Source organism: Ranitomeya imitator, chromosome 9, assembly GCF_032444005.1.
Source record: "Ranitomeya imitator isolate aRanImi1 chromosome 9, aRanImi1.pri, whole genome shotgun sequence".
NCBI lineage: Eukaryota > Metazoa > Chordata > Amphibia > Anura > Dendrobatidae > Ranitomeya > Ranitomeya imitator.
The window spans coordinates 49,798,364-49,822,001 of NC_091290.1; the positions used below are offsets into that span (position 1 = coordinate 49,798,364).

The window sequence follows — 23,638 nt, forward strand, 5'->3', positions numbered from 1 at the left end:
TTACCTGGTATATCTCATTTCCCACCACACAGACAGATTCAGGTACTATAAAATAGCATATTAGTTATTTCATGCTTTAGTAAACTTACATAGGACTAAAATTTGTCCATTTCAAATATTCACAATACTTACGACCCCCCAAAACTTCAACTATGTTTCATAGTTATATGATTTTGAATAATATTTAGTTATTTGATGCTTATAGTTTCTAAATTGGCACTACCAAGGTTTCCAACTATATAAATCATTCTTACCACAAGTGATGTTCGGACAGCAGGCACCTGGAGGAGTAAAGGTAGCCACTTTGAAGCCCGGGTCACATTTGGGCATTTGACACTGACAGAGTCCACATGCTGCGAGAAAAAAAGTTAAACTTTTAAACAATGCAAAAATCCCAAAAATATATATTGCATTTATTTAAGTAATGTTTTACAAATTATTTATGATATATTATATGGTAGTGCCGATTATAGTTTGAGAAAATTAAAGAATTACACATACGTGTGGTGCTGGAAACATTTGGAGTTGTTGATGGAGTTGTAGTATATGTGGTTGTTGACAGGGTGGATTCAGTTGGTGATGATATGGTTGATGTGATTTCTGTGGACACTGGGGTTGTAAAAGTTCCAGTTGCTGTTGATGATGGTGTTGAAGTTGTTTCTGACAATGTAAAGGGAGTGGATTCGATGGCTGTGGTTGATGATGTTGCAGTTGTTCCTGTAGTAGTTGAAGTTGATGAAATACTGGAAGTTGATGTTGGACCACCAGTTGTAGTTGAACATGGTCCAGTATGTCTATCTGTGACGCACACAGAATTGCAGATTGCGTAATATTCACAGCCATCAGCATCTGCGGTTCTATAGATGAATTCACCTGTAATTTAGTCCAGTATGATTAATAATCAGATCTTATGAGTTAAAATATATCATAGTTAATTTAGTAATTTATTTATAAGACATATAACTGCAAAAACAATTGTCATGAAAACTAATAGAATTTTTCACATAAATTTCTGTATTAAATTCTAAATCTAAGAAACAGCAATGCTAAAAGTCAATATCAACTATTTAACGAGCCTTGCTAGCCTCTGCTCCCTGCTCTGATGGTGCTTCAGTTCAGGGAGGAGAAAGCGGTTGTGACAGTGACCGCAGACTCTTCCCAATGCTCTGATGATGCTTCATTTCAGGGAGGAGACAGAGGTTGTGACAGTGACCGCTGCCTCTTCCCAATGCTCTGATGGTGCTTCAGTTCAAGGAGGAGAAAGCGGTTGTGATAGTGACTACAGCCTCTTCCCAATGCTGTGATGATGCTTCATTTCAGGGAGGAGAAAGCGGTTGTGACAGTGACCACAGCCTCTTCCCAATGCTCTGATGGTGCTTCATTTCAGGGAGGAGAAAGCGGTTGTGACAGAGACCGCAGCCTCTTCCAATGCTTTGATGATGCTTCGTTTCAGGGAGGAGACAGAGGTTGTGACTGTGACCGCAGCCTCCTCCCAATACTATGATGATACTTCATTTAAGGTAGGAGACAGACAGTGACCGCAGCCTCTTCCCAATGCTCTGATGATGCTTTGCTTCAGGGAAGAGACAGTTACCTTTCCTATCCTCTGTCTGTTCAGTAAGTCGGGCCTCTCTTTGCTATATCTATTTCATCTCTGTGTTTGTAATTTTCATCTTAACTCACAGTCATTATATGTGGGTGGCTGCCTTTTCCTTTGGGGAATTTCTCTGAGGCAAGGTAGGCTTTATTTTTCTATCTTTAGGGCTAGCTAGTTCCTTAGGCTGTGACGAGTTGCATAGGGAGCGTTAGGAGCAATCCACGGCTATTTCTAGTGTGTGTGATAGGATTAGGGATTGCGGTCAGCAGAGTTCCCACGTCCCAGAGCTTGTCCTGTATTATTAGTAACTATCAGGTCATTCCGTGTGCTCTTAACCACCAGGTCCATTATTGTCCTAACCACCAGGTCATAACAGAGGAGACACAGGTTGTGACAGTGACTGCAACCTCTTCCCAATGCTATGATGATGCTTCATTTCAGGGAGGAGACAGTGGTTGTGACAGTGACCACATGTTCTGCCCCTTGCTATGATGATGCTTTGTTTGAGCATCCCAGCATTCACTGGGATTCTCAAATGAAGCATCATCACACAGGAAATAGGAAAAAAATAGAAAAGCTGTTTGATATTGTAGTAAGAAAAGGAAAGGGAAGTTTTAATACTAGTGTATTAGAAAACAACATAGGTTATGGAATTAATTAGATAGGGATTTAGAATGGAATTTAGTCTGACTTCAGACCACCCATCTAAGACTGGCATAGCACACACCAGTATTAATGAAGCGCATAATGACTTGATTCATTAAGGGATGTTTAATGAATCAGATGCATCTGATACCCAGCTTGCGTCTTTAGCAGATATGTAGAGCCGCCAGGGGCTGGCATAAATTTCTTAAGTAAGTTATGCCATAAGAGTGGTATAACTCAGGGTGAATTTGATGGGCGGGTGTGACAATGCCCAGTTACACCCATGTGCCGCCCTTACCATGCCCACATTGGCATATCTAGCTGGGATTGGCATGTCACAAGATTTCTAGAATAAACACTTTACTGTATCGCCACTATATCTTTAACTTTACAAACTTGATTTTCTGTAATAAATCTGAAAAAAAAATGTAGGCAGAGTTGCTAAACGCCTTCATTAAAGTTTTCTTTATTTTGTGAACAATTAAACCTATGGTAGTAGATTTGATACATTCACAATTTCATTTAATTTTGTTTATCTTAATGGAAATTAGTGTTTAATATTTCATTTCATCTCTAATGCATTGATTATTTTGGCTATATTCAAATAGAATACTGTTTCCTAACTTTACAATTTTAAAGGGGTTTTCCAAGATTTTGCTTACTTTTTATCTTATTGGACTAAGAACTGGATACTGGCTCAGAAAGCTAAAGGACAGCTCCTAGCGGCAATTCTGCGGTCTCTCATTATGTCACAGCAACAAATCAGCAACTTATCTTCTGATCTCCTCTGTTGGCAGGACATTATTGCCCACATCATGCTAATTAACAGCCGGTTCCCCATAGCTAGGCAGCGGGAGCCAGCTGTCAATCAGAATGATGGCAGCAGTGACACCCCATCGACAGGGTAGATCATAAGAGAAAGAGTTGCTCTGCTGATGTGAAGTCAAATGAGGCTGCAGAATCACCAACAGGAGCAGTCCATCTCTGAACTGGTGGGTAGAGATTGTTGCCAGGCAGAACAGTCAGGTAGTTGGCAACTACTTGCCTGTCAGTTCTTTGGCTCACAGGGAAAAATAAGCAAAATCTTAGATAACCCTTTAACTATGTAATTATGCAACTAAACAAACAAATTTTACATCCTGAAGAGGATATACTGTAATGTTTTGTTCTGCTTGACATTTTTAGAATGTTACAGTGATTATCTGTTGATTGCACTGTTGCTTACCTGGTGAGAATAACTCATTGTTCACTTTGCAGAAACAGGATGTTGTGCTGGATGTTGAAGATTCTGTGAAGGTTGACGATACAGGTGTAGTGGATTCTTTGGTTGAAGAAACGCTAGTTGTTAGTGTCGTGAACCTTGTAGTTGATGAAGTAGAGGAAGTTAAGACAGTTTTAGTAGGAGTTGGAGAAATTGTAGTTCCAGAGGTTGACGTAACAGTAACAATAGGTGAAGAAGTTAGAGTTGTAGAATATGTGCTAGTAGAGGTTTTCTCACTCAAAGTTACAGTGCTGGAAGGAGATGATGGATTTGTTGAACCAGTGCTAGTTGGTGTGGTTGTTTCTGTTATAGTTCCAGTAGTTGATAATAAAGACCCTGAGGTTGTTAAGAATGTGCTAGAGGGAGTGCCTGTTTCTGTCCAAGTGACTATAGATGTTGCTGGAGAAGAAGAGACACTGCTAATGGGTGTAGTGGTCTCCGTTACAGTTTTAGTCGTTTTTGGTGGAGTCACTGAAGTTGTTGAAACCGTGCTGCTAGGAGTTGTTTCAGACAAAATGACTGTAGTAGACTTTGAAGTAGTTGATGATGGAGTCACTGAATTTGTTGAGACAGTGCTAGAGGAAGTAGTTGTATCTGTCACAGTTGTAGCAGTTGTTGCGAATGTGCTAGACGATGTTCCTGTTTCTGTTACAGTGACTATAGATGTTGGATTAGTTGAGAGAGTGCTAGTGGGTGTAGTTGTCTCTGTCACTGTTTTACTAATTGGTGGAGTCAGTGAAGATGTTGAGACAGTGCTGGTGGGAGTTGTTTCAGTCAAAATAAAGGAAGTAGATGTTGAAGTTGTTGAAACATTGGTAGGGGGTGTAGCTGTCTCGGATACAGTTTTAGTACTTGATGATGGAGTTACTGAACTTGTTGAGACCATGATAGAGGGAGTTTCTGTTACAGTGACTATAGAAGTTGTTGGAGTAGATGAGACAGTGCTAGTAGATGTAGTTGTCTCTGTTTTACTAGATGTTGGTGGAGTCACTGAAGATGTTGAGACAATGCTGGTGAGAGCTGTTTCTGTTGAAATGACTGTAGTGGTTGCTGAAGTAGTTGAAGCAGTGCTTGTTGGTGTACTTGTCTCTGACACAGTTTTAGTAGTTGCTGATGGAGTCACTGAAGTTGATGAAACAGTGCTAGAGGGAGTTCCTGTTTCTGTTACAGTGACTATAGATGTTGTTGGATTAGTTGAGATAGTGCTAGTGAGTGTAGTTGTCTCTGTCACCGTTTTACTAATTGGTGGAGTCAATGAAGTTGATGAAACAGTGCTAGAGGGAGTTCCTGTTTCTGTTACAGTGACTATAGATGTTGTTGGATTATTTGAGAGAGTGCTAGAGAGGGTAGTTGTCTCTGTTACTGATTTAGTAGTTGTTGGGGTAAATGAAGTTGTTGAAACAGTACTGGTGGGAGTTGTTTCTGTCAAAATGATTGTAGTAGATGTTGAAGTAGTTGACGATGGAGTCACTGAAGTTGTTGCGACCGTGCTAGAGGGAGGTCCTGTTTCTGTTACAGTGACGACAGAAGTTGTTGGAGTAGATGAGACAGTGCTAGTGAGTGTAGGTGTCTCTGTTACAGTTTTACTAGTTGTTGGTGGAGTCACTGAAGTTGTTGAGACAGTGCTAGTAGGAGTCGTTTCTGTCAAAATGACTGCAGTAGTTGCTGAAGTAGTTGACACACTGGTAGTGGGTGTAGCTGTCTCTGATACAGTTTTAGTAGTTGATGATGGAGTTACTGAAGTTGTTGAGACAGTGCGAGAGGGAGTTCCTGTTTCTGTTACAGAGACTATAGTTGTTGTTGGATTATTTGAGAGAGTGCTAGTGAGTGTAGTTGTCTCTGTCACTGTTTTACTAATTGGTGGAGTCAAAGAAGTTGTTGAGACAGTGCTGGTGGGAGTTTCTGTTACAGTGACTATAGATGTTATTGGAGTAGATGAGACAGTGCTAGAGAGAGTAGTTGTCTCTGTTACAGATTTAGTAGTTGTTGGGGTAAATGAAGTTGTTGAAACAGTACTGGTGGGAGATGTTTCTGTCAAAATGATTGTAGTAGATGTTGAAGTAGTTGACGATGGAGTCACTGAAGTTGTTGTAACAGTGCTAGAGGGAGGTCCTATTTCTGTTACAGTGACTATAGAAGTTGTTGGAGTAGATGAGACAGTGCGAGTGAGTGTAGGTGTCTCTGTTACAGTTTTACTAGTTGTTGGTGGAGTCACTGAATTTGTTGAGACAGTGCTGGTGGGAGTTATTTCTGTCACAATGAATGAAGTAGATGATGAAGTTGTTGAAATACTGGTAGTGGGTATAGCTGTCTCTGATACAGTTTTAGTAGTTGATGATGGAGTTACTGAAGTTGTTGAGACCATGCTAGAGGGAGTTTCTGTTACAGTAATTATAGATGCTGTTGGTATAGATGATGCAGTGCTAGTGGACGTAGTTGTCTCTGTTACAACTTTACTTGTTCTCGGAGTCAATGAAATTGTTGAGACAGTGCTGCTGGGAGTGATTTCTGTCACATTGCCTGCAGTAGTTGCTGAAGTAGTTGAAATAGTGCTGGTTGGTGTAGTTGTCTCTGACACGGGTTTAGTAGTTGATGATGGAGTCACTGAAATTGTTGAGACACTGCTGGTAGGAGTTGTTTCTGTCAAAATTAGTGTAGTAGATGTTGAAGTAGTTGATGGTGGAGCCACTGAAGTTATTGCAACTGTGCTAGAGGGAGGTCCTGTTTCTGTTACAGTGACTATAGATGTTGTTGGAGTAGATGAGACAGTGCTAGTGGGTGTAATTGTCTCTGTTACAGTTTTAGTAGTTGTTAGTGGAGTCACTGAAGTTGTTGAGACAGTGCTGGTGGGAGTTATTTCTGTCAAAATGATGGTAATAGTTGCTGAAGTAGTTGAAACAGTGCTAGTTGGTGTAGTTTTCTCTGATACAGGTTTAGTACTTGATGATGGAGTCACTGAAGTTGTTGAGACAATGCTAGAAGGAGTTCCTGTTTCTGTTCCAGTGACTATAGATGTTGGCTTAGTTGAAAGAGTGCTAGTGGGTGTAGATGTCTCTGGTACAGTTTTAGTAGTTATTGGTGGAGTCGTGTCTGTTACTATTTTACTAATTGGTGGAGTCACTGAAGTTGTTGAGACAGTGCTGGTGGGAGTTATTTCTGTCACAATGAATGAAGTTAATGTTGAAGATGTTGAAACACCGGTAGTGGGTGTAGTTGCTTCTGAAAAGGTTTTAGTAGTTGATGATAAAATCACTGAAGTTGTTGTGCTAGAGGGACTTTCTGTTGCAGTGACTGCAGAAGTTGTTGGAATAGATGAGACAGTGCTTGTGGGTGTAGTTGTCTCTATTATTGAAGCTGTTGAGACAGTGCTGGTGGGAGTTGTTTCTGTCAAAATGACTGTAGCAGTTGCTGAAGTAGGTGAAAGAGTGCTAGTTGGTGTAGTTGTTTCTGACACAGTTTTAGTAGTTGATGATGGAGTCACTGAAGCTGTTGAGACAGTGCTAGAGGGAGTTCCTGTTTCTGTTACAGTGACCATAGATGATGTTGGATTAGATGAGATAGTGCTAGTGAGTGTAGCTGTTTGAGTCACTGTTTCACTAATTGGTGCAGTCACTGAAGTTGTTGAGACAGTGCTGGTGGGAGTTATTTCTGTCACAATGAATGAAGTAGATGTTGACGTTGTTGAAACACTAGTAGTGGGTGCAGTTGTCACTGAAGTTTTTGATACAGTGCTGGTGGGAGTTGTTTCTGTTAAAATAACTGCAGTAGTTGCTGAAGTAGTTGGTGCAGTTGTTTCTGACACAGTTTTAGTAGTTGATGATGGAGTCAATGAAGTTGTTGAGACAGTGCTAGAGGACGTTCCTGTTTCTGTTACAGTGACTATAGATGTTGCTGGAGTAGTTGAAAGAGTGCTAGTGGGTGTAGTTGTCTCTGGTACAGTTTTAGTAGTTGCTGGAGTCACTGAAGTTGTTGTGGCAGTGATGGTAGGAATTGTTTCTGTCAAAATGATTATAGTAGGTGTTGAAGTAGTTGATGATGGAGTCACTGAAGTTGTTGAGACAGTGCTAGAGGGAGTTCCTGTTTCTGTTACAGTGAAAATAGACGTTGGAGTAGATGAGACAGTGCTAGTGGGTGTAGTTGTCTCTGTTACAGTTTTAGCAGTTGGTGGAGTCACTGAAGTTGTTGAGACAGTGCTGGTGGGAGTTGTTTCTGTTAAAATAACTGTAGTAGTTGCTGAAGTAGCTGAAACAGTGCCAGTTGGTGTAATTGTTTCTGACACAGTTTTAGTAGTTGATGATGGAGTCACTGAAGTTGTTGAGACGGTGCTAGAGGGAGTTCCAGTTTCTGTTACCATTACTACAGATGTTGTTGGAGTAACTGAAAGAGTGCTAATGGGTGTATTTGTCTCTGTCACTGTTTTACTAATTGGTGGAGTCACTGAAGTTGATGAAACAGTGCTAGAGGGAGTTCCTGTTTCTGGTACAGTCACTATAGATGTTGTTGGAGTAGATGAGACAGTGCTAGTGGTTGTATTTTTCTCTGTTATAATTTTAGTAGTTGTTGGAGTCACTGAAGTTGTTAAGACAGTGCTCATGGGAGTTGTTTCTGTCAAAATGATGGTAGTAGCTGCTGAAGTAGTTGAAACAGTGCTAGTTGGTGTAGTTGTTTCTGACACAGTTTTAGTAGTTGCTGATGGAGTCACTGAAGTTGTTGAGACAGTGCTAAAGGGAGTTACTGTTTCTGTTACAGTGACAATAGATGTTGTTGGAGTATTTGAGAGAGTGCCAGTGGGTGTATTTGTCTCTGGTACAGTTTTAGTAGTTGTTGGTAACATCAATGAAGTTGTTGAAGCAGAACTGGTGGCAGTTGTTTCTGTCAAAATGACTATAGTAGAAGTTGAAGTAATTGATGATGGAGGCACTGAAGTTGTTGAGACAGTGCTAGAGGGTGTAGTTGTCTCTGTCACAGTTTTACTTGTTATTGGTGGAGTCACTGAAGTTGCTGAGACAGTGCTGGTGGGAGCTGTGTCTGTTAAAACAACGGTAGTAGTTGCTGAAGTAGTTGAAACAGTGCTAGTTGGTGTAGTTGTCTCTGACACAGTTTTAGTAGTTGATGATGGAGTCACTGAAGTTGTTGACACAGTGCTTGAGGGAGTTCCTGTTTCTGTTATAGTGACCATAGATGTTGTTGGATTAGATGAGATAGTGCTAGTGAGTATAGCTGTTTGTGTCACTGTTTCACTAATTGGTGCAGTCACTAAAGTTGTTGAGGCAGTGCTGGTGGGAGTTATTTCTGTCACAATGAATGAAGTAGATGTTGACGTTGTTGAAACACTAGTAGTGGGTGCAGTTGTCTCTGATACAGTTTTAGTAGTTGATGATGGAGTCACTGAAGTTGTTGAGACCGTACTAGAAGGAGTTTCTGTTACAGTGACTATAGATTTTGTAGTCGATGAGACAGTGCTACTGGGTATAGCTGTCTCTGTTACATTTTTAGTAGTTGTTGGAGTCACTGAAGTGGTTGAGACCGTACTAGAAGGAGTTTCTGTTACAGTGACTAAAGATGTTGTAGTCGATGAGACAGTGCTACTGGGCATAGCTATCTCTGTTACATTTTTAGCAGTTGTTGTTGGAGTCACTGAAGTTGTTGAAACAATGCTAGAGGGAATTCCTGTTTCTGTTACAGTGACTATAGATGTTGTTGGAGAAGTTGCGAGAGTACTAGTGGGTGTAGTTGTCTCTGGTACAGATTTATTAGTTGTTGTTGTTGGAGTCACTGAAGTTGTTGAAACAGTACTGGGGGGAGTTGTTTCTGTTGAAATGACTGTAGTAGATGTTGAAGTAGTTGAAGATGGAGTCACTGAAGTTGTTGAGACAGTGCTAGAGGGTGTTGTTGTCTCTGTCACAGATTTAGTAGCTGTTGGTGGAGTCACTGAAGTTTTTGAGACATTGCTGGTAGGAGTTGTTTCTGTTAAAATTACAGTTGTTGCAACCGTGCTAGAGGGAGTTCCTGTTTCTGTAACAGTGACTATAGGTATTGTTGGAATAGATGAGACAGAACTAGTTGGTGTAGTCGTCTCTGTTACAGTTTTTGTTGTTGCCTGAGGAGTCACTGAAGTTGTTGAGACAGTGCTATAGGGAAGTCCTGTTTCTGTTACAGTGACTATTGATGATGTTGGAGTAGTTGAGATTTTGCTAGTGGTTGCAACTGTCTCTGTTACAGGTATAGTAGTTGATGATGGAGTCACTGAAGTTGTTGACAAAGTGCTAGATGGAGTTCCTGTTTCTGTTATAGTGACTATAGATGTCATTGCAGTAGTTGAGACAGTGCTAGTGGGTGTAGTTGTCTCTGTTACAGTTTTACTCATTGGTGGAGTCACTGAAGTAGTTGAGACAGTGCTGGTGGGAGTTGTTTCTGTCAAAATGACTGAAGTAGATGTTGGAGAAGTTGAAATAATGCTAGTTGGTGTAGTTGTCTCTGATACAGTTTTAGTAGTTGATGATGGAGTCACTGAAGTTGTTGAGACCGTTCTAGAGGGTGTTCCTGTTTCCGTCACAGTGACTATAGTAGATATTGGAGAACTTGAGACAGATATAGTTGGTGTAGTTGTTTCTGTTTTAGTAATTAATGATAAAGTTACTAAACTTGTTGAGACAGTGCTGATAGGAGTTGTCGTTTTTGAAGTTGTGGAGGCAGTGCTACGAGTTGTTGTTTCATTTGTTTGCTTACAAACTTTAGAACAGCATTCAAATCTTATTTGGTAGTTATAACATGTCTGAAAATATATTTGTTCCCTGTTTTTACACACCAAGCCATTCTGCAGGTCACATTGATATGTTTGTTTGTTAACTATGCTGTTATCTGTAGCTTGACACTGTATATTTTTTTCTATTTCTTCCTGTGTGCATATTTCTAGTTGATTTGATTTAATATTTTCTAAGGTTTCGGTTTCGCTGCCACTAATGCCAGGTAATGGTGTATTTAAATCAAACCACGGAGTATAACGACAGTCCATATACGAGCACGTTGGTGTACTGGTTACTATGTTGGTCGATGTCGATTCTGTTGTGGTCTTGGAACTTGAAAGTGTAGTTGATTCTGGTGTTGAAGAAACTGGCGTTGTGGTTGATATGATGATAGTAGTAGGGGTTGTTTCTGCATTTGTTACTACAGCTGTTGTATGGAAAGGTGTTGTTTCACTTTTACAGACTTGAGAACAACACTGTATTCTTATTCGATAGTTAAAACACATTTGAAATGCATTATCTTGGTCCCTGTTGTTACAAATCAATCCACTCTTTAGGTCGCATTGATAAACCTGTTTGTTGAAATCACTATCTCGTGCTCCATAGACAAAGGCTTTGCATTCTATGTTGTTTTCCATCTCTTGTTCGGTACAAACGGAATATCCTTTTGATTTAATATGTTCGATGGTTTCAATGTCTCCATCATTGATGTCAGAGGTAGGGGCATGCAAATCAAACCAGTTGGTATAACGACAGGTCATTTCATATGCACATGTTGTAGAAGATGTAGTCAAAGTAGTTGGAGTAGTTGTTTCAACAATTGCTGGTGTTGTCTCTGAAATAGTTACTGTAGTGGATTTCGTAGGAGTAGATAAAACAGTGCTTGTTGGTGTAGTTGTCTCAGTTACAGTTATAGCTGTATTTGGTCCAGACGTTGTAGGAATGGATTCAGTAGTTGTTATTTTAGTTGAGCTGGTTGTAAATGGAGTTGTTTTTTCACAAAACTTAGAGCAACACTCAAATTGTACTCTATAATTAAAGCACACTTGTGAGTCACTTTGATCATAATTATTGCATACTAGGCCATTTTTGAGGTCACATTGGTATGTCTGATTTGAGACTTTACTACTTGGTACACCAAGTACTATAGCTTGACATTGGATGCTTGTCTCAGTCTCATCAGCGGTGCAAACCTCATAACCTTTCGTCTTAATTTCTTCCAAGCTTTCCTTATCACCATCATTAATATTTGAAGTAGGTGCATGTAAATCAAACCATTCGGTGTATCTGCAATCCATTTTTGTGCAGGGCAGAGCAGTTGGTGTGGTTGTAGGTAGCTCGGTGGCTGAGGTTGGATGACTGGTTGTCGTTGGACTTTCAGTAGTTAGAGAGTCGCAGCATTCTATACTTATTTCATAGTTATAGCAGATTGGTAGGTTGTAAGAGTTATAACAAATCAAGCCAATATCCTTGCTGCATGTTACTTTTTGTCCCAGATCCTTTAGGTCACTTTCTGGAAATGCCTTTGCTCGACATCTGACATTGTTTGGTGAGTCGCAAATACTATAGCCAGCTTTTCTGATGTTGTCAAAGGTTTCAAAGTCTCCAGTGTCAGTTTTTCCAGACTGGAAAATTGGATATGTTACATCATACCACTGTGACCAAGCACATTTTGCATACACTGAAAGGCAAAATAATACATTAGAATCAGATATAAAAAGTGCAGTGATCATATTAATAAGTCTGAAATACTTAGAAGACTAATTCGCTATATGATAGCACATGCAACATGCCACGACCACTTGGAGAGGTGCTGGGGAACATTATTGCATATATATATATATCAACATGAATAATAAAACAATATGCAGTAAAGTGCATATTGTCCTCATGCAAAAAAAGCACAGAAAACAACAAAAGTAAAAAGTAAATTGGTTGTACACTTCAAGAAAAAAATATTTTAGAATTGTTCCTAATATGCGGTAATTATATAGAACCTACGAATATACTTTTTTTTTCAAATGTGTCTCTACCTTCAAATATCAATTCAGTCCTTTATTAGGCCGCACCTGTTAACGTAGCAGAACTTTTTCAGTGTCAGTACATTATCAGCGCTGTATGCTAAGGGGGCTACCTGACTGGCTTATTTCCATAGCCAATGAAAACCTCCTTTTTCATCTATGCAATGCTCGTGGCAAAGAAGAGAACTGGCTTAGGCTAGTTTCACATTTGCGGTTAAGTCCGCAGCCTATCGTCCGCAACCGCAAACGCATGCACAAACGCATGCAAACGTCTGGTAACGCAGCGTTTATTATCCGCATCAGCTTACACATGATTGTAAAAAAAATGCAGTGTTTGCATGCGTTTTACATGTGTTTGCGCTTTTTATGCGCATGCGTTTCGTATTTCCAGGAGGGTGTGTCTTTAATGGGCATGTCTAAATCAGTTCCTGGTCATGTGCAGTCCGAAGTACGCAAGCGCATCAAACTCATGCGTATGCAAAGACATGTGTACGTATGCATTCCCATAGACAGTAATGCGTTTTTTTGCCGCATTCCTAACAACTGCATACGTTTCTAGGCAGCAAATTGAAGCCTCTAAAATTACTACATGCTGCATTTACCGCACCAAACCGCAGATGACGAAACGACGCATGCATCGTCAAACGCGGCAAAACGCAACCGATCACAGACACATGCGTCCCTACTGTATAGGAATACACAACGCATGTGGATAATTGAGGAAGAAACGCTGCGGACACAAACGCAAATGTGAAACCGGCCTTACGTTAGTTATTGAAATGAGCCAGTTGGCCAACCCCCTTCATACACTTCATAGAGGATATGCCAACACAGAAAATGATTTCCTTTGTCAAGCAAAACCCTGGACATGGAACTGCCTAACACAGGATGGGAGATGATGATTGAAAATAGAGACAATGACGTGCGACACACATCGACCTAAGAGGTCTGGTAGTCAGCAGAAGCCTGGAGTGAACAGGCTGGGAGAAGTGGCTTGCGATGGGGCAAAGAATATGACATGAGGACTGGATGGTGGGCAGTGAGCAACGTAGGGGCAAGAGAGGTAAATGGTGAAGTGAGTCCGAGGTTTTTATTGGTGTTTACATCTTACGGTTTTCATGCTCTGGTGTCTGGAGAGCATAATAAGGGACATTCATTTCACAGAGCGAATCAACTTTCCTGGAAAAATCTGCCCAAATTGGCAAATTTTAATTTTTTCACTTACTCTCATCTCTACTAGTAACTTTTTTTTATAATTATATTAGGAAATCAAAATATATTTTTTTAATGATCAGACCATAAAATCATCACAAAGTGTCACATGGTGGCAAAAGGTGGACATTCACATTTTGTATAGCGAGATCATGAAGGGTGGATGTGCCAGGTAGGAACATAGAACCCGTTCGTAGTGATTTCAATGTAAATTGAAATTGTTGACATAAGGGTAACTCACCAGTTGTCACTGTGGTTGTGCTTGGAGTGGTGACTATTGGGGTAGTAGAGCTGACTGTTGTTGTTACTGGTGATGTCGTAGAGAATAGGAATGTTGTAGAGGGTGGTGTTGTCACTGTACTGCAAGGCTCAATTATTCTGGAGACCTCTCCATTGTAACATATGGCTGTGATGCAACCTCCAATGCCATCAGTAGTGTTGTAGATTGTGTCGTTATTCTTATACATCTTTCCAGCATACAGGCAGCAATCTGTTGGAAAACAGAATAAGGTTAATCAATATTGTGTATTTTGAAACATTATACTTTCCCTGACTTGTTTTATGATTGTATAACGTGATATTTTTCTGCAAAATTGTTTTCTACAGCAATACTGTACAAGTAAGCTTGCATCTTTACTACTGAAGTATCTTTTACCTGTGCAGCGGTTAAGGTATGGCTAGACAGTGTGGCTGCGGTACAGCTGAAAATCCATCTAGTTATGGCAGTAAAATTGCATCAATCAGCGTTAGTATACTGATTAATAAACTACAACTCTATAGTCGTTAGAGGTTTTCAGGCAGCTTAAATTGGTAAATTCTATAAATTAATCTAATAGTGGTTAGTGTCCCTCTCCTCTCGTAACTGGTCTGGTCTTGGGTCACTGCCCCTGCACTTCTGGTACTGTGCTCCTCATAGGACAGAGTTTCCTGTGAGAGCACAGCACCAGAACAATGTGTTCCTCGGAGTGTTACGCACCTGCCTTGGCTTGACATGACTTCACCTCCTTCCTCTTTGGTTGCTGCCCTTTGCTGTGATCCACGTTGGGTTTTACAAGAGGCTCGGCGTGCCTCCATAACTTTATCTGCCTAGGCCTATTTGAAGTTCACTAAGGCATTCACCTGTGTCTCGCTATTAAGACTCCTTGTCCTGTGTTCTGTTTGTTTGCTGTGCTCCTCTATCAACTCCAGGTCTGCATCTGCCTTGGGACCCTGCATATCTGCTGCCTTTGTTGTTTTCGACTTGCCTGTAATTTCTCCATGCCTGTTCTCCTGTGGTCTTCAGTGCGCCAAGTCATTACTCTGCCTTCCTGCCTGCTACACCAGCGGCTGGGTTCCATGTGCCCTCCCTGATCTGAGACTTAGTAGATCCACCTCACTAGGTGAGCCAAACACTGAGTTACTACTCATTTAAACATTCAATTTCAGGATGCCAGACAGCTGAGGAGTTGTAGACTAAGCATTTCAGCTCAAGTTGATTGAGAGATTGGGATTATTCTTCTTGAGAGGTTGTCTTAAAAGATGTATTTAGAAGGGATTGTCCGAGACATTAAAGTGGGGTTGTCCCTTCATAGACAACCCTATTCAGAATATAGGCACCTCAAATGTTGGCTAGCCAGGAGCCAGGCATTTCCCAAGTAAGATTACAAGGTGACCCTAACCTGTAGCTCGACAGCCATATGTGCCTGCCAGCTTGGTGCATTAGCACCAGGTGTAGCAAACAGCTGTTTAGAGTAGATCTCTAGACTTTTGTGTGTAGACCTGCACAGAAGAGCAGATCTGGATGGAGGTAAGATAGGAAACCCTTCAGCTTCGCATACTCCTTTGGTGTGATTTCAGTGGAAAAGCTTTGGCTGTCATTGTGTTGGTAATATGAGGCTCTGAGTGTCACTACTATGAGTGGGGCAGGAGCTGCATGTTGCTCGAAACGCTCTTTCATAGCTGAATGTGGCTCTCAAGGTCCGTTGGAGACCTCTGATATAGATGAATAGCCATCCGTGTAATACAAGTATACTTTGAGTCTGTAAGAATGAATGCGGCTCTCAGAGAGTATTTCCCATTTTTGGCTCCAGAGTGAGGAACCCTACTTTATGATGTCCATATGCCATAAAAGGGGAATATAAAGTGTAATAGATCTTCATGGGAATGCGCTTTCACACAGTATGTATCTGTAACACTGTAAAACGGGACATTTCGACTTGCTTACCGTTAAGGTTGTAACATGTTTTGCCTTCTTTTGTACAGTTGCTGTATAAGAAAAAAAAAATGGAAAGAGACTATGAATATTGAAACGGGCCTATGATAGCATGGTAAGCGATTTAGCATAATTGGATGATCTATTAAATATAGTCTATAAATCAGCAGGACCACTCTGCCCAAAGGATCATACTACAGCCTTACACTTCATCACAATTTCCCTCTATTACGAGCAGGTTAATTGTATATAAAAACAACACTCACCAATTCGCAGTGATTTGTAGAAAAAAAAAAACTTCACACTCAATGTGAATAGTTCCTAAAAATTCTGAGCCATAACTTTTTTATTTTTCTGTCAATATGACAATGAGAGGAATTGGTTTTAGCAGGACAAGTTGTACTTTTGAATGACATCATTGGTTATAACATATAATTTACTGGAAAGCTGGGTGAAATTATAAAAAAAGTGCAATCCCACAGTTGTTTTTTGGGAGTTTTTTTTATTTTTACCATGTTCACTAATGCTAAAACTGACCTGCCATTATGATTCTCCAGGTCATTACGAGCGAGTTCATAGGCACCAAACGTGTCTAGGTTCTTTTTCATTTAAGTGGTGAAAAAAAAAAATTCCAAAGTTTGATTAAAAAAATGCGCCATTTTCCGATATCCGTAGCGTCTCCATTTTGCATGATCTTGGGTTGGATAAGGGCTTATTTTTTTGCATGCCGAGCTGACATTTTTATTGATGCCATTTTGGTGCAGATACGATCTTTTAATCGTTCGTTATTGCATTTTAATGCAATGTTGCAGCGACAAAAAAAATGTAATTCTGGAGTTTTTACTTTTTTTCTCGTTACCCTGTTTAACGATCGGGTTAATTTGTTTTTTTATTGATAGATCGGGTGATTCTGAAAGCGGTGATACCAAATATGTGTATGTTTGATTTTTTAATTGTTTTATTTTGCATGGTGCGAAAAGGGGGTGATTTGAACTTTCATATATATTTTTTTTATATTTTTAAAAACATTTTTTTTTACTTTTGGCATGCGTCAATAGTCTCCATGGGAGACTAGAAGCTGCCATTACTCGATCGGCACTGCTACATACAGGCGATGATCAGATCGCCTGTATGTAGCAAAATTGCTGACTTGCTAGGAGCAACGACCACCGGGCAACGCTCATAGCAATCCGGCAGTGACAACCATAGAGGTCTACTGGAGACCTCTGGTTGTCATGCCGACCCATCGGTGACCCGCGATCATGTGACAAGGTCACCGATGGGCGGGATTTCTGCCACTCTTGCCGGAAGTGCGAGTGTCAGACATTGACCGCTGAATTTAACAGTTTAACAACATTGGTTGGACCGCGATTCCACCCGCGGCTGTTGTGGGCCCATGTCAGCTGTATAAATCAGCTGACATGTGCCTAGAAAGGTGCAAGCTCAGTGCCAGAGCCTGCGCCAAACAGGGGGAGTCCGACATCGGCGTACATTTACACCCGATGCCAGAAAGGGGTTAAGCTGTGTGCTGTTGTTTCAATACAATGAAAGTTTTATCAGCAGGAGATTTCTCTGCCAGACTAGCTCCCACGTGCCAAATAGTCTGGCCACACCACAAGAATTGATTAGCATCTTAATGTCAGTATACGGTGTGCACAGAGAGCCTGGTGTGGGTTGAGGCAGCTTTCTGAGCTCTTCTAAAGGCTAAAACTAAAAACTCTGTCACAACTGCTGCACTTAGTAAACTAAATGATACATCTCTAGAATCAGGGTCTCTTGTCCTACATTATGCTGCTCTCAGATGAGGTAGGAGAAACCTTTTGACAGATTCTCTATAATTCATTGCTCCTCACAACCCTTGTCATAAATTCACTCTTTAAATAGCTGGAACTTTATACTTTCTATTTTGTGATGCAGACTTCATCTATAAAAAATCTTTTCAAAAGACTGAAAAATAGGACTAAGCAAATCCTGGCAAAGGTTACATCTCCCACAGAGAAAAGTTGAGGGAAAAACAAGTTTGATGCATTGAATAGTTAAGGAAAGTTGAGCATGGAAAGTTAAGAAGCCTTTCTGCCAGTGTAAGGGGGTTGCAAAGATATTTGTGTGCCATCATCGGGAGGGAGCCTGTTATGATCTGGTGGCCTAGGAGCAGCATGAGACGTACTCTGGAGAAGGTGGCACCTTTACTGACCGCAAACCCTGAACTAGCAGCGCAACTAGAAGTAGCCGTGGGGGGTACCTAACACTCCCTAGACCCCTCGACACAGCCTAAGAACTAACTACCCCTAAAGACAGAAACAGGAAACCTATCTTGCCTCAGAGAAAATCCCCAAAGGATAGACAGCCGCCCACAAATATTGACTGTGAAAGGAGAGGGAAATAACATATGCAGACATGAAATCAGGATTTAGCATAGGAGGCCATACTAGCTAAAAAGGAAGAATAGGACAGAGTACTATGCGGTCAGTATTAAAACACTAGAAAATATCCACCACAGAAAATACAAAACACCACATCTGACTAAAGACATGGAGGGTATATCTGCATCTCCAGAGACACAGCTAGGCTGCAAAAAATCCTTCACAGACAAAGCTGGACAAAACAAAACAAGAAAATGCACAGACTATAAGGTCCACAGCAGGTGGACAGCAAAAAACAAGGCCAGAACTTATCTTTGAAGAAATGAACAGCAGACCAGGAGAGACCAAGTATGGATGTGAATCCTCCAAAAACAATGTACAGCTGGAACTGACTAAAGGATAAAGCAGGACTTAAATAGCCCAGCCCAAATTGCAAAAAATGGATACACCTGATAAATGCTGCGATCCAACTACCGCAGCACTACCACTCATAACCACCGGAGGGAGCCCAAGAGCAGAATTCACAACAGGAGCCTGCAGCAGACCAGAGGAGACCCTGATGGTTCGGAGAATGGAGAGACAAAGGGACATTGTTTTCATGTGGCGGGAGACCAGGGCGCGTATAAACAAATACTTTCAGCCACAACTATGGCCCTGGCTCCCCTTACACCATTACCAATATGCGATCATAGGACTTTTGGTGGGACTGTCTAATAAAAGCTGCTCATCCAAGACAAAATGGTAATTCTGCTTGCATGAGGTTAAGTTGTGATGGTAAGTCTGTTCCATCTTCAAGATTCTGTATGAGAATACTCACCAGACTGTGCAAGTGTCATTGCTGTAAGACGGCATTATGTATCCTATGGGATATCTGTTGTCATATTCGTCGTAACAGTCACATTCTGGGACGCACTGCCTCGTCTCTTCATTATAGTAAGGGTTATCCTCGGGACAGTTCGGGTAGCAACCTATATAGTTAGAACATAATCACAGTCAGTGGGAAGAGATACATTTTTGATCATGTCCATGTCTGGTCACTTGGATGCCATATACTTTACTTGTCTGTTTTTACCATTTATTTTGTGGTATGATATGTATAACACTCAGCTGTCAGTAAGAAAAACACAATGAAGCAACCATCAGCTCACCAGGTTGAGAAATGCCTGAAATGGAGGATATGGCGCATGGAGGCTTCAGGCTGGTTTCCTGAGCAAGTGAACCATGGTTCTCAGGATTAAGAGCTAGTGCAGCTTGAAATGCGTCAACAGCTGTGCTAACAGCTTTTTTAAACTTGACTTTTTTCATATTTTAATCAGCTCTACTTGCATCTTCTACACAGTAAATGTGCTTAGCTACCTATTTAAAGGGGCTACCAAAGCTTCAAGTCAGCAGTCATTCTATGACCTCCGACTTGTGAATCCTCACGGCGCACAATGTGCACTGTCAGGATTATCTGGTGCCGAAGCCAGGAGCGGGCGGGCGTGTGACCTCTAAAATGCCTACATGCGGTCACAAGCTTACTAGACGTGTGCAACCTCAATGAACACAAAAAATTTGATGGAGGGCGGACACGTGTAGTCAGAATGTGTCCGGATGTGTGCAAATCACATACTTAAATGTGGGGTATATTTGTGGTTCATGGCACTAGCGTTCTCCTGTAGTTGGAGGGAAGCAGGACAATTTAAGATCTTCATGCTTCACGACCGCAGGTACGTCTGGTTGATAATAAGCTCTAACCAACAGGTTAAAGTGTTATTCGGCCACAGAAAAAGGTTTAAAGAAAGAACCCTAAGAATGCTGCAAAATAAACAAGTAATACCTTCCCTGCAACTCTCGATCCAACACCTTCCCCCTCATTGCCGGTCACCATACCGCCTGCTCTGTTCAGACTGACAAGTGGCTGCAGCGGCAGTCACACGCCATCCTGGTGGAGTAGGAAGTGTAGAAAGGGAAACTGAGGAATCCCCGGAAGTGAAGCAACAGTTGCTTGATAAAGTGAGTATGATGACTTATTGCATTCTTTCACAGCATTGTGGGAGTTTCTTTTTCATTAGCGGGACAACCTATTTAATCATTAGCATGTCTACAGGTCTATAAAGTAAAACAATATATATATATATATATATATATATATATTTGTGCGATTACTTTTTGCACTAGCCAGTAATACAATTATATAAAATAATAACTTCTTGCGCGCAGTCCACCAGATTTTAAAACCAAGTACTGTACATTTTGCAAATATTGTACCTTTAAGTCAATGTCTCACCTTCTAAACCAGGAAGATTATGGTAACAGGTTCCTCCCAGGTTCCTACAGGTTTTCATACATGGGGCACCGCAGGCTTTGTAGTGCCACTCACAGTGCCCTTCTTGGTTGTAGAAATCACAAAACACAGCTGTTTTAAAAGTAATAGAAATGATTAATAACATGGCGTCGGTGGATGCATAGGGCGCCAATATGGAGTTGACGCAATTTTTCAATTAAAAAAAAAATATACAACCAAAAGAGATGTTTAGAAGTTTAAGTTAGTTGTAAATATATATTACAGTTACTTTGTATAGTGGTTGGTTCTGAATTAAAGAGAATCTGTTACCAGGTTTTTGCCACTTAATCTGAGAGCAGCATGATGCAAGAAAAGGGACCCTGATTCCAATGATGTTTCACTTAGTTTACTGGGTGCAGCAGTTGTGATGTAATGTGGCGAGGGGCAGCAGCTGTGAGTGAGGTACTTATATTTCATGCCCAAGCACCCTACATGAAGTTGGGGGTCCTGGATGGGTGTGTAGGCTTCATCTATGGAGGTAATAAGCCCTTGCAGGCCACATGATACCAGAGATTTCGGTTGGCCAGGACCAGATGTTGATGAAGACCAGAGGGTCAAGGAGGGAGACCACCAATCGAACGTAAACAGTCTTTTACTAAACAACAATTTGGTGGAAATGATGTATAAGAGATAGCGGGTGCATAACTGCACAAATGTTCCCTTTAGTTCATGGAGCATTTTCAAACACATTCTCTCTTTTCTTCTCCAGGCTCACTTGTTTCTGCCTCAACTAGTTCCTCTGCCTTCACCACAATCCAGCACAGACCTTCAGGAGCTTCCCTGGTGTAACAGTCCAGTAGATGAGAGTCCTATACTTCAACTCGCGATTCAGCGTCCTTTACCCCTTAGGGATGCTACTTCTGCCACTATGGCCATTACTTAAAGGGACTCTGTCACCTGAATTTGGAGGGAACAATCTTCAGCCATGGAGGCGGGGTTTTGGGGGTTTTTGATTCACCCTTTCCTTACCCACTGGCTGCATGCTGGCTGCAATATTGGATTGAAGTTCATTCTCTGTCCTCCATAGTACACGCCTGCGCAATCTTGCCTTGCGCAGGCGTTTACTATGGAGGACAGAGAATGAACTTCAATTCAATATTGCAGCCGGCGGGTAAGGAAAGGGTGAATCAAACACCCGAAAACCCCGCCTCTATGGCTGAAAATTGTTCCCTCCAAATTCAGGTGACAGAGTCCCTTTAACTTCTTGGCTTGCTGAAGCCATGGAACTGCCGCCGGGGCACTCTCTTCATCTCTTCCTCACATGTTCCCTGCTCTGTACTGGACCATTACCTTTTGTGTGGACTCAGGCCTGTACTACTAGGCGTTCAATCCTAAGACTCGCCTCAGTGCATCCACTTTTGTGAATTCTGTGGCCAAGCTCCCTCCTGTGGTCGTGAGTGGTACTTTGGCTGGTTCTGTCTACGAGCTTCCTTTGGTGGATGAGAGTGGTACTGCGGCTTCTGAGTTTCCTTCCTCAGGTTATGAGGTTAAGTCGTTAGGTGCTGCTCTATTTAACTCCACCTAGTGCTTTGATCCTGGCCTCCAGTCAATGTTCTAGTATAGGTCTTGCCTTCTCCTGGATCGTTCCTGTGGCCTGTCTTCCTGCATAAGCTAAGTTTTGCTTGTGTTATTTTTGTTTGCTATTTTTTCTGTCTAGCTTGCTATATTGGTTTTTCTTGCTTGCTGGAAGCTCTGGGACGCAGAGGGAGCACCTTCGTACCGTTAGTCGGTGCGGAGGGTCTTTTTGCCCCCTCTGCGTGGTTGTTTGTAGGGTTTTGTGTTGACCGCAAAGCAATCTTTCCTATCTTCGGTCTGTTCAGTAAGTTGGGTCTCACTTTGCTAAATCTATTTCATCTCTGCGTTTGTATTTTCATCTTAACTCACAGTCATTATATGTGGGGGGCTGCCTTTTCCTTTGGGGTATTTCTCTGAGGCAAGCTAGGCTTATTTTTCTTTCTTAGGGCTAGCTAGTTTCTCAGGCTGTGCTCGAGGCGCATAGGACTGGTCAGGAGCGCTCCACGGCTACCTCTAGTGTGGTTGGATAGGATTAGGGATTGCGGTCAGCAGAGTTCCCACGTCTCAGAGCTCGTCCTATGTTTTTGGTAATTGTCAGGTCACTTTGTGTGCTCTGAACTTCAAGGTCCATTGAGGTTCTGAATTACCTGTTCATAACAGTACTGGAGGCCCAAAGTACTAATGCTTCTCAATAGAGGGAAAAGAGAAGTTCTGAGACCATTTTTTTTTTCTTTGCACTGTGTTCTGTCTTTCTTTTCCCCTTTACATCAGGGTGGTTCAGAACACAGGTGTGGACATGGACATTCAGGGTCTGTTCTCTTTGATGGATAATCTCGCTATAAATGTACAGAATATTCAAGATTTAGTGGTTCAGAATCCTATGTTAGAACCTAAAATTCCTATTCCTGAGTTATTTTCTGGAGATAGAGCTAAGTTTTTGAATTTTAAAAATAATTGTAAACTATTTCTGGCTTTGAAACCCCGCTCCTCTGGTGACCCAGTTCAACAAGTTAAGATCATTATTTCTTTATTACGTGGCGACCCTCAAGACTGGGCATTTTCCCTTGCGCCAGGAGATCCTGCATTATGTAATATTGATGCGTTTTTTCTGGCGCTCGGATTGCTGTACGATGAACCTAATTCAGTGGATCGGGCAGAGAAAAATTTGCTGGCTCTGTGTCAGGTTCAGGATGAGATAGAGATTTATTGTCAGAAGTCTAGAAAGTGGTCCGTGCTCACTCAATGGAATGAATGTGCGCTGGCAGCTATTTTCAGAAAAGGTCTCTCTGAAGCCCTTAAGGATGTCATGGTGGGATTTCCTATGCCTGCTGGTCTGAATGAGTCTATGTCTTTGGCCATTCAGATCGGTCGATGCTTGCGTGAGCGTAAATCTGTGCACCATTTGGCGGTATTATCTGAGCATAGACCTGAGCCTATGAAGTGCGATAGGACTTTGACCAGAGCTGAAAGGCAAGAACACAGACGTCAGAATGGGCTGTGTTTCTACTGTGGTGATTCCACTCATGCTATCTCTGATTGTCCTAAGCGCACTAAGCGGTTCGCTAGGTCTGCCACCATTGGTACGGTACAGTCAAAATTTCTTTTGTCCGTTACTTTGATCTGCTCTTTGTCTTCCTATTCTGTCATGGCATTTGTGGATTCAGGCGCTGCCCTGAATTTGATGGACTTGGAGTTTGCTAGGCGCTGTGGGTTTGTCTTGGAGCCCTTGCAGTGTCCTATTCCATTGAGAGGAATTGATGC

The 23,638-nt window shown here is 41.5% G+C and overlaps 2 protein-coding genes across 2 annotated transcripts in view; both read right to left on the reverse strand.

Annotated features, from left to right (window-relative positions):
• The window catches only part of LOC138648610 (mucin-2-like), a 29,982-nt gene extending 14,564 nt beyond the window's left edge, over nt 1–15,418 (reverse strand). Inside the window, exons 1-6 of the mRNA XM_069738397.1 lie at nt 15,241–15,418; nt 13,724–13,972; nt 3,468–11,930; nt 502–873; nt 255–353; nt 5–45 (exon numbers count right to left, since the gene is read on the reverse strand). Of these exons, the coding sequence (XP_069594498.1) occupies nt 5–45; nt 255–353; nt 502–873; nt 3,468–11,930; nt 13,724–13,972; nt 15,241–15,418 (9,402 nt within the window). The remainder of the gene's footprint in view (nt 1–4; nt 46–254; nt 354–501; nt 874–3,467; nt 11,931–13,723; nt 13,973–15,240) is intronic.
• A 214-nt stretch (nt 15,419–15,632) lies between these two features.
• The window catches only part of LOC138648611 (mucin-5AC-like), a 94,409-nt gene continuing 86,403 nt past the window's right edge, over nt 15,633–23,638 (reverse strand). Inside the window, exons 26-28 of the mRNA XM_069738399.1 lie at nt 20,306–20,434; nt 18,854–19,004; nt 15,633–15,726 (exon numbers count right to left, since the gene is read on the reverse strand). Coding sequence (XP_069594500.1) covers nt 15,633–15,726; nt 18,854–19,004; nt 20,306–20,434 — 374 coding nt within the window. The remainder of the gene's footprint in view (nt 15,727–18,853; nt 19,005–20,305; nt 20,435–23,638) is intronic.